The 11,188-nt window shown below is 38.2% G+C and overlaps 1 protein-coding gene across 1 annotated transcript in view; it reads right to left on the minus strand.

The window, feature by feature from the left end:
- GABRA6 (gamma-aminobutyric acid type A receptor alpha6 subunit) overlaps positions 1-481 on the minus strand; it is a 25,096-nt gene extending 24,615 nt beyond the window's left edge. Inside the window, 2 exon segments of the mRNA XM_009285715.1 lie at positions 97-213; positions 444-481. Coding sequence (XP_009283990.1) covers positions 97-213; positions 444-481 — 155 coding nt within the window.
- Positions 482-11,188: the final 10,707 nt, after the last annotated feature.

The raw sequence follows: 11,188 nt of genomic DNA on the forward strand, positions 1-11,188 counted from the left end.
CCCCCGCCACCGGGAGCCGGAGAGCTCCCGCTCGCCCTCCCCCACCGAGGCGCGTGCTCTCAGGCTCCCCGAGGGGACGGGAGTTTCTCTCTCCCTCCAAATCCCGGTCGGAGCCTGTTGTCGTAGCCGTCCAACAGCTTGTCGAGGATCCGACTGATGTTTTCCGAGTAGAGGTCCTCCCCGTCGCCCTGGCCCCCCAGCGCCTTCTCCATGCTGCGAGGAGAGACGAGCCCCGCCGTCAGCCCCCTCGCCTCAGCCCTCCCGCCGGACTCGCGCCTTCGTCCCCTCGCCTCAGCCCTCCCGCCAAACTCGCGCCTGTCGAGGAACCGGCCCCCAGGGGAGAACAGAGGAGGGAAGAGGGCCCGGCCCCCCCTCGCCTGCTGCTCCGGGCTGCGGCGGGGTTTGAGGGAGCCTTTAGGGGTGTGGGGGGAGAGCTCACTCACCTCACAGCGACACAAACCCAGGCGATGAGCAGAGCCATGCCTCAGGTATGTGCGAAGACGCTCAGGTGCCCTCAGACCCGTCAACTGGAGCAAGCGTCGGTGCTCATCCTTCCTTCCCCTCTTGGCCAGTGGCTCCGCCGGGTGAGGATATCGGAGAGTCCGGCTGGCTCACCCCCTTCCCCGTCGTCCTCGGCCGTCCTCTGCCCGGGGTGGGGAGGTGGGGGGGTGTCTGTCGCCGTGTGTGTCCTTTGGATTCGCCACCGCCGTTCAGCCTCATCTGACTGTTCCAGTGGGGGAATTAGGGTTTGAAGGGACGGTGTGCGGTCGGAGAGCAGTGACAATAATCGAATAAGGCATTAGGGGAGATTAAAAGGAAGAAATCCACTGCTAGTTTTGGCATGGAATTAGCAGGAACCCTTTAGGAAATCTGGAAAAGCGCTGGCATCTTGCTGATAGAGATTATGTTAGAAATGGCCTCAGCTTTTATTATGTTTATGGTTCACAGGGAGATTATTATGCAGCTTCTGCATCATTAGAACTTTGGAGGAAAAAAAAAAGCTACAGTTTCCGATTTACTGGGTTTTTTGACCTTTCTCAACAGACTTCCTCATAATCAATGCTTCAGAACTGTACAGAAAGCTTGAATATCTAAACACATTAATATATAAACATTGAACAGTAAAAGTTGGTTCTGGTTCAGGGTTTTGGATATTATTTTTTTTTAATACTAAGCTGTTTTGGAGGGTTACATACACAGATTTCACTCGGACTTTAAACCAGGGCATTACTAGGACTTTTGTTAGAATTGGAGCTCCTTACTTTTAAACCACTGGGATGGTATAGCATTACTAATTTTGTCCTGATAAGTACTGACTGGATCATTAGTGTCCCCTCCTTCAGTAAGTATGTTAATGTAGTCAGCGCTAAAGGAAAATATGTTCAGGCTGCTCCAGCTTTTTCTGTGACCTTATTACTTCTTACAAAGCCAATGAATGATGTAGCACCTATGCAATTTAGCTACACTGTAAACCAAGCAATTGGGTCAATTTTCTTTCTTCATGGTAATACAGAGGAACAAATAACTAGACCAAAGCAAATCAATTGTTTTCATAAAATTTTGTTGCATAAACCACATTTGCATTACCAGCTTCTAAGCAAATATATTTAATTATCAAGCAATGGAAAGTAAGTATTTGCATGAAACTAGGAGAACGATGTATTTATTCAGCAGTAAGACTAGATGAAGTCCAACACTGGGGTTCTGTGCTCAAGTTTTGTGTTTAAGAGAGACTGTGACGCTACGAAACCAAGAGAATATAAGAATGCAATTAAAAATACAGGATATCCTCTGTCACTGAATCCCTTTCCCTGTTGTCGTGGGCAGTAGTATCATATAATCCACATAGGTGGGCTGGTTGCACACAGCCAGAGCTCTGGCTCTGCATTTGAGCAGTTGTGAACCCAAATTCCTGAGAGGCTTTAGCGCTCTGTGAATATACCTGAGATGTGATCTCTGCAAATTCATCATGAGCTAGTATAGCTCAGTATTTTTGTTGATACTTGGAACCAATTATCTGCATGACTTTATTCACAGACTATAGCACTACATCTGTGAAAAGTCAAAGGCTTGTATGAACTACTAGGTAGAAAAGGGAAAAGTCGAAAAGGGAAATCAGCAAATCAGAACCTTCTGGGGGTTATGTTTTTCTATCTGGTCCTGATTTAAAACCTACCAGTTTGAAACTTTACTCCATTTTTCAAATATGTTTGATCTTACTGACATGTTTGAGGCTTTTGTGTGCATCACTCTTCTCAGAACATTAAAACTGCATTTAGCATATAAACACCACTAATACCCATTTTTGCAAATATGTTTCCATTAGTATTAAATATGTAAACACATTTAAAAGTCCTTTTTTTTCTTTTTCTGGCTCCATTGGATCACTTTATTCACTGCTAAGAGATCTATGTTCTGTGGCTTACCTTACATCTCCTCTTGGAATAATGTCCTTTTCCTTTTTGAATGAAAGGAAAAAGAAGTCTTGGCAAAATGTTAGCAGGAGTATTCTAATTTCATTCACAAAATGTGCAAGAGGAGCAAACTTTTTAAAATGAAGCACATGCCTTGTCCAGTCACCATCCCCCAGCTTAACTGCACAGATCCAATTTGTCTTCTTTTGAAAGGTTTATTTTAGTAGCTTCTTTTGATAAGCATCTCCTGGGCATTAAAAGCCCGGTGCTACGTTGGGCCACCAACCAGTCCTTATCTCCTTTACTTCACTTCGCATTGTTGTGAATTAGACAAGAACACATTTTCTCTTAATCGTATAATTTACAACTGCCTTTTGTTCAATAGCACCCTGTTCCAAATTAGACTCCTATTGTGTAAAAAGCCAAACAGTCTGTCTCATTCACTAAGAGTAGACTAGGATGTGAGTCAGACAAGTGGAATATTTGGGTTTTTTTCCTCTGGAAACTGGGGGAGATTAATACATTTACTTTTTGGACCAGGTTGGACCTACAGTGCAGCAGCTGTTCTGGGACATCTGTGATGGTTTTATAGATAAAGCATCTATGTAAGCGCAGGGTCTAAAAAATTTGGGTTTAGACATATGCCCATTCATGGAAGCCTACTTCATAACTTATTTAGACTGAAAAATAGGTGCTTTGTGGAGAATACAAAGAAAGAAAACGGACAACAGAAACACTATATGAAATTAAATGTTCTAGGAGTTCACTGTGCTCTGTTTAACCTTTTCACTTATTTAGACATACCCATTCATGGAAGCCTACTTCATAACTTATTTAGACTGAAAAATAGGTGCTTTGTGGAGAATACAAAGAAAGAAAACGGACAACAGAAACACTATATGAAATTAAATGTTCTAGGAGTTCACTGTGCTCTGTTTAACCTTTTCACTTAAGGCAAGCTAAAGGGATGATTTGGACAGATAAACAATTCAGTATTTGCCTTCAAAATAAAAATACAGATCATGACACTTGTCCTCAAACAGGACAGTTGTGTTGAATCCTAGCCAACAGTTAAGCGAGGTCTAGCAGCGGCATGTTCGGTTATCCAAGCTTAGCATTGCTACTGTAAGGAGCGTAGCACACACCTCTTGATGCCAGCTTGCCCTGCTGAAAAGGATAATTTACAGGAATAACACAGGAGCATGGGATTCTGTGCTACACAGCTATTCCCTTTTCAGTCCCTGGGCTAGCTTTCATACTGCTACACAGCACCGGGCTTTGCTCTGTTGTTATACTACTGTTGAAATTAATTAATGAATGCTGTAAACAAAGGAGTGCAAGTTGCAAGTTTGGAGCTGAATGTGAGTCCAAGTGCAGTGAATCAATGAGAGTTTTGAACAAATCCATCTTAGTGTAATATGTGTATTGAAGAAGCTAGAAGAAAGCATACATGCGCATCAGCTTGAACGCTCTCTGGGCTCCCTTAGCTGTCTATTATTCTCTCACTTCTGAGTCTAGCCTAGCAGTTCTTGCATGGCAGCATGGATCTCTGATGGCAAGGCAGATAACTTGGGCAAGTGGACTGCAGTGTTTGAATGAGTCATATAATTTCAGTCTGGGATTTCCCTGCAGGAAAATGACATGATAATATTCTTCGTAAGAAATTTGCAGAGAAGAGTCAGAGACAAGCAAAAGAATCTCAAAGCCATTCAAAATATTCCAGCCTGCCTTCTAAAATGCTAAAAACAGCCTTTGCATGGTAAAGGCAGTAGAAGGGACTTTACTGCCTGTTGCAGAGCTAGATGGTTTCATGAGCTGAAATAGGCTTTGGATAGATTTTTTTTTAATCTAATTTGACTTGAACTTTCAGTTAATGTTTTCTTTTTGTGGATTTGGAATTTTCAAGAGTGAAACAGATATATTCCCTTTCTCAGCAGTTTTGAAATTCTTTGAACCAAGAAGTTATGTATTCTTGTATTTGTTTTCTAATTATGAAGAGAATTGCTCACACTATCAAATGCACAAATTCCTTTATCAGAGAAGATCAAACCAGCAGCAAATTTTAATGAGACTGTGGTTGTCAGGCCAGTTTGAGAATAAACATAACTGAGAAAATAATTTGGAAATCATAATTTTGTAAGTGATCTGAGCAAGCTTTATAAAGGAATAGTGATCATGGAGACAAGAAGAGAAGTTTCTTGGGAGAAAAAGCTCTCGTGAGAATAATAAAAATGTTATAAAAGACTTGTCAGCAACATATGCTTTGGGCATTTAAGCAAACAAACAATTTGGAAATTTGTTGAGAAAGTGACATGAACTGGACAACAGATTGGAAGAAGTGAATGGCAAATTGAGAAGTGTGGTGGCAAGACTACACTTTCCAGATGCTAATTTTATCACTTTGTAGGATGTCATTAGCACTGTGATGAAAGGTTATATTTCTGATTCATTTGGGAATGCTATTGCTGAAAATTAGATGAGTTTTGCAACAGCTGAAAACTTCTTGAGAAATTTGTTTGTTTTCTTCTTGAAACTGAGGAATTTTGAAATGAAAATAGATATTCTGAATGAAGTTTCTGTGGCAACTAGCAAGTTAAAATATGACAAGTTTGACACAAAGGCCACAAGACTGCAATTAAGTCTCTGGTATTTGCAGTTAATCTGGTACGTGCTAACTGTTCAGCCCCTGACAGAGATGTGTCATCCCCCCCATTTCTTTTTCCTCAGCATCTACATAGTAGATAAGAATAAATAAACTTTTATGATGTAGATGTGATTACTAAATTCATTGAAGGGACCTAGGGAAACTTTCTTTAAAAAGAGCCCTTACTTTGTGGACAAAATTTGGATTTCAAGGTTTTGGGTTTGTTTTTTTTTTTTACTAGCTCTATTTATTTCCCAGTGAAGAAATTCATTTTGTAGATGATATACAGCAGAGATATAGGTAAAATAGTTTTATTCTTGTACAATTCTGTGTAAATGAGATGCATGCCAGATTGCTATTCCTCCATGGTCATCTTTCTGTCACAGGACAGTGTTTACTCTGTTTACCCTTTCAGTATATTTCCTTTGCCTTCAAAAATCTTCAGGGAGAATGTATTCACATATTGCTACCTATGCTGCTCACCCCACCCTGCCACTGGTAATACTGAGTGTGGGTGAGTCATCTGCTCACAGATTGCCTTATTGGTACCTTGCAGCACGGGGAGCTGGCACAGGACAGAGCAGCTCTCAGAACAGAGGGAGCACACTACAGTAAAGGTGCTTTTGTCCTACTCATTCTTGTCCTGTACAAAGCTCGACCACAGTGAAAAATTGTTTTCTAATTGATACATACAAATTTGAGTTATGCACCTGCAAACACATATACAAACATACGTTCTTATTTTTACATATTAAATGCTTAAATATTTGAGCCTGTATGCATAGGAGATTGAACTTGAGTTTGCTTTTATGTCCAGGAAAATCAAAGGTCCAAACAGACAGAATCCATAACACATTGTTCCAAATCTCAGGTTGATTCTTAGACATTTTTTCAATGTGCAGTCTAGTATAAACACTTCAGTAAAGGAAGGGAGCTTGCTTTTGGCAGATCTACTGGGCAGAAAATTAAACAAATTCTTCACTAAATGTTTTTGAAGGATGTGGGACAGACTGTTGTTCAGTTGTTCATACTTGTTCCACCTACCGTGCAGGTATAGAAATGACATTTCAAAGTACAGATGGAACTGGCTGTGTAGTGTATAAATCGATACAAGTATTGTGTGGTCTTGTTTTTCTTAGCAATTTCTATCCATCATAATAATGATTAAAGCTTTCTGGGAAATGCGAAGCATCCGTGAATCATTCTATGGAAGTTGGTGGCTCTCTCTAGATGCCTCATACATGGCCATCTACAAATAACCTAAACCAAACTGAAGCCCATAGGCTCCTTCCCTGCTACATCGGGGTGAAACACTGCAAAACAGACACGGTCGGAACCACATAGGAGTAAGCTGCGTAACTCTCCCTTGCCTCACTACTTAAAAGACCTTTTCTTTTGTTAGCATTTTTGCCATCTGCCACACCAGCCGCCTTTCAATATCGACTGACAAGAGGGCTCTTAGTTAATGGCAGCAACTGTTTCCTGTTCCCAATTACAGAGGGAAGGGAATCAGGGAGTGGTACTATTTAACAGCCTGTGTCATCCTGTGCTTCTATGTGTTTCAGTCGCCTTTTTTTAAGCACCATCACCAACAGTATAGCTGATGACTGAGTGATCATTCTGTAAGTGAATAAGGGAAAGAATGCTTTACTTTTTGAAACCTTGCTGGTTCTCCAGATGATCTCATCTATGTGGCCAGGTTCCCAGTTTTCTTATACTATTTCAGTAGTGTGTGTTTCAAAGACAGACCTCTTTTAAAAGAAGATGTTCTCTCGTACCTCAGAATACTATACGGAAAGCAAAAATCTGATTCATTAGGTTTTGTTACCTGTACTTGATGTTAATAATCCATTATTATTTCAATATAGGTAATCTTTACAGAGCCATTCACAACTAAAGAATGAGGCTTAGCATCAATTTATCAGGAAGAGAATAATATCCTTTGTCTCAGGACTGATGGTTATAGTAGGGGAGAAACAGGTTCTACTGTATATTCTCTATTGTTCTGAATCTTGCATAAACTTTGCCAACTTGACTGCATTGGCAAGTGTCCCAGTCCTAATCTAGAAGAAGCAAGTTCTCTGTATGTGACTGTCAACCCAGCACACGTTGGTCCTATGATTGTTTGGGTATGTTTCCAGCACAGGTTTAAGGTGCACGCTCCAGGTGAGAAGGAAACCCTTCTCCAGCAGCAGCATCTGGGGTAGGAGGCCCTGGCAACTGCAGGTTCACTGCACCTGAATTGTTGTGAAGCTTAGTGAATTCAACAGTGTTAACTAGTAGTAATACCTGTGATTATATAATAGTAATGATGGTGGTGATTCTTTCATTACAGTGAACAGGAACTGTTTGACAGAGGGATGTTTTTTAGCCTGGCATTCTTCTTCACAGTTCAAGAATCAGTGAACGCAGATTCTTAAGTTTCAAGATTCCTGCTTTTTTGGAGGTCAGTCCTTTTCTACGTTGTCTAGAGAGAATGCTAAGTCCAAATGCACAGTGAAAAAAGCCCAGTAAGATCTGTGCTGGCCTTTTATTAGTTGTGTGGTAGTAGATAAATGGGTTTCTATTCAGTCATGTAGATGGTAGACTATCAAGGGTTTACAGACAGAGCGTAGTCACATTCAATATAATTGTCTTTGATATAAAGACAAAGCTGCCTGGATAAAAATATGCAAGACTGCACAAGATATGAAAGTTAGACAAGTGATTCAAGAGATTGTAATATGCTGGTTAATATTCTCTCTTTGAGCACGTTTCCTTAGGAGTAGATATTTAGAAATCAACCTAAAGGAAAAAACCCACTTTTCAGATGTGTATTTAATAAGTCTTTATCAACTATTACCTAATGAGGTTTATTTTATTGTAGAGACTTAGGGTTAATTTAGTTTGTTTCCACATCATTTTTGGCTAAAGGTAACTTTCTTATAAACTTACTTCTCAGATATGGATATTTCTGTACTCGATTTTTCTTCCAAAAGTATGATTAAAAGCCTTCAACTCATTTTAGACCTGAAGGAAGGTGAAATAATGGACTTCTTATTTAATCTTTGGGGGGGGGTTATTTATTTGCTTTTACACAAGAGTGAAATACAACAAAAGGGGCGGGGAGAGAGAGCGTGAGCTTGTTTGCATCTTACTCAGAGTCACTTAAACCACTACATTGCCTAGATGACTTCTTATGAGTCTAGAGAATCCATATTTTTCTCTCAGAATCCTACATTTCACTGTTTTTCGGGTTGTATGTTAACTAACAAACTAATGTAGAAGTGTTAATTTATTGCAGTAGCTCTGAATAAGATGAATACATGTTAGATCTAGAATGTCTTAAATATATATTTTATTATACTAAACACATTAATATTTCACTTTGGAGTAACTGTGGAATACATTGATAATGAATATTATCCCCTCTAGCTCACATTCCTTGACTGTGATCAGAGATTGGATTTACGTCACTTCCCTGTAGATACTCACCTAAGCACTTTAGTAAAATTAATTCATCTATATTTGTCTCTGTTTTATATATTCTCTCAGAAACAGTTATATAATTGAAATACATAATTTAAATGCATGAGTTCCAAAGTCACGAGCTTGTATTTTTGTACATTTAAGAACGCACTATTACCTGCATACTCAGTTAAACAGAAAGCAAGCACCTCATGTAACTTGTTTGGCAGTCACAAGTTAAATCATCTTTTGAGTATTGCATACTATAGAGCACCATTTATAAGAAATCTGTTAAGATAAATACATGAAATGAAAATTTTTAATTGTCCCTTTTAGTGTTGCAAATAATTTTCATGTAATTATAACTGTCAGTCTTTCCCTTCCTTGTTCCCCACCCCCTCCCAGGAAAAAAGGGGGGAGGGGTGAAGAAGTAAGATACCTCAAATTATTACTATTACTTGTGGATTATTTGGTAACCCTTAGAGGTTTCTCTTTATTTTCCTTTGTTTCACAGTATTGAAATTTCTTTTGCCTCCCATGTTGGAGATTATTTTTTATTCTTGCATAAAACAACCTTTCTGACACGTGAATCTTTCCCTCTTGTTGACTGCTTAGATAGAGATAAGCCGGTTAAGTGTTCCTTAATTAGGTTCATTCTCAACAGTTGCTTGAAGTTATTAGGAAAGATTATATGGTTGCATTATAGAAACCAGTAAGATGTATGTTTAATGCCCTGTATTAGTAAAAAGAGTAAGAAAAATGTTTTATTCTCAACTTTCCTGACATATTAAGAACAACACAAATGACAGTAATCACAGATTTTACCTGTGGAGCTAGCAGCTGCTTCTCTCTCTCAATCTTTGTATTCACCTAACCTGCATATTAATCATAATAGTATTGAAATGTACTTGTTATTTTACGTCAATCTTATATTGGAGCATCATCAAAGTTACAGTACTGTAAAAGATTAACCTACCAAACATCTTGAAAAATGTAGCCTCTCTTTGTAAATCTCCTTCTGAGGTATTTTATACTCAAATATTTTGCTTACCTGTTTGCAAACATTTCAGACTATCAAATTAATGCATTAAACTATTAATTGCTTATACTGCAAAAATCTATATGCCCTTTCTTATGTTGCAGTTAAATCACCATATATTTACATCCAAGGTGCTGCATTTATCTTTTCTAACAAATGTTGTTAGGCCTCTTAGAGAACATAAACTTTTAGGTACTTTGCTGTATACGTCTGTAATGATTGTCCCTAAACACCTTACTATAAACATGAGCTAGCTATCTCAGTCAATTGACACATGTATTTGAAGGCTTCAAATGAAGCCTAATATAATACAGTTTTAGGACACAAATTTATACCTATTTTTGCACTTTCTCCTAGCATAAAATGTAAGCATTATTTGCATGTAAATGCTTTAAAAAAGCAACCAAAACAACAGTGTGAGCTGTGGGGGGAAAAAAACCCAAACACCACAACACAACAGAAACATGTAAATTATTTTCAGTAAATATAAGTACCCTCTTCCAACGAAATCCTGAATAAGAAGATAATTTAAAGATGCAGGTTTATTTCAAAAATTTCATGCAGAATTGTTTATATAGAAAATTATGTGAATCAAAAAGATTATTAGATTGCTCATGTATTTGCTATGTATTTAACCTAAAATAATTTATGATGATTTCACAAAAAAATCCCATATAATCTATTAATATTTTAATCATTTGCTGTTTAACAGTCTCACAATTCTTAAGAATTTTGAATCATCTGCCCCTCTTTTACAACAGCATTCAAAATCGTAATTTATTGCAGATTTTTTCTATCTGCAAAGATTTATGCTGCTGTATATACTATTCTTTACTACTATCTTTACAGTGGATAAAATTATATTTCTCAGATAAGCATCTTGGAAGCAGTAATTTGTCACTGGTTATAAAATATAGAAACACTAATTAGAATAAGTGCTTTCTAGATATTTATAGCTTTTACTAGAAAGGGGATCTGGCAGGGGCTAAAATGAAAGACACAGAGAGAGAGAAAATAGAGAAATTGTTTGCTTCAAATACTTGCCAGATGTTCTTTGACATGATATATGGTGAAAGAATGAAATAATTCTAGAATAATTTTATTATAATAGATATAGTTCTCAGAGGCTTCTCAAGTTGCTACCACTTCTACCTTAATGAAAAATTGTTCCTTTCAGTCTTGAAATAGAAAAATAGATAAATAAACACAGTGTCAAGAGCTGGATTAAAGTGAATTTTTGATAGTTGTTCATATATAGATGATATTCCAGACAAATATTCCAGCCCTGTTCACATTACTTAGTGAACTTTCCCATCTTCCGTTATAATCATCAGGACTCCTGCAAATAAAGAAACATGGAGAAGGATTACGAATTCCGATCCTGAACATTGGTTCTTATGTATAGACTGATGGAGGGAGAGATGTAATACAGAATTCTTGGTTTTGCTGCACAAGATGAAGAGATGGCAGTGAACTCTTCTATGCAGAAAAGCTCTAGACCTCAGGTACACAGTGACTGAAAGAGTTGGGTTGCTACTTTACTGTGAACCTTGGAGAAAGAAAGTCTAAGTCTGCAGTTGCATTATGTCACACACAGTGAGACAAATATAACGGGTATGTCTACTTGCAACAACAACAAATAAA

This window comes from Aptenodytes forsteri, unplaced genomic scaffold (assembly GCF_000699145.1).
Source record: "Aptenodytes forsteri isolate BGI_AS27 unplaced genomic scaffold, ASM69914v1 Scaffold54, whole genome shotgun sequence".
NCBI classification, from domain to species: domain Eukaryota; kingdom Metazoa; phylum Chordata; class Aves; order Sphenisciformes; family Spheniscidae; genus Aptenodytes; species Aptenodytes forsteri.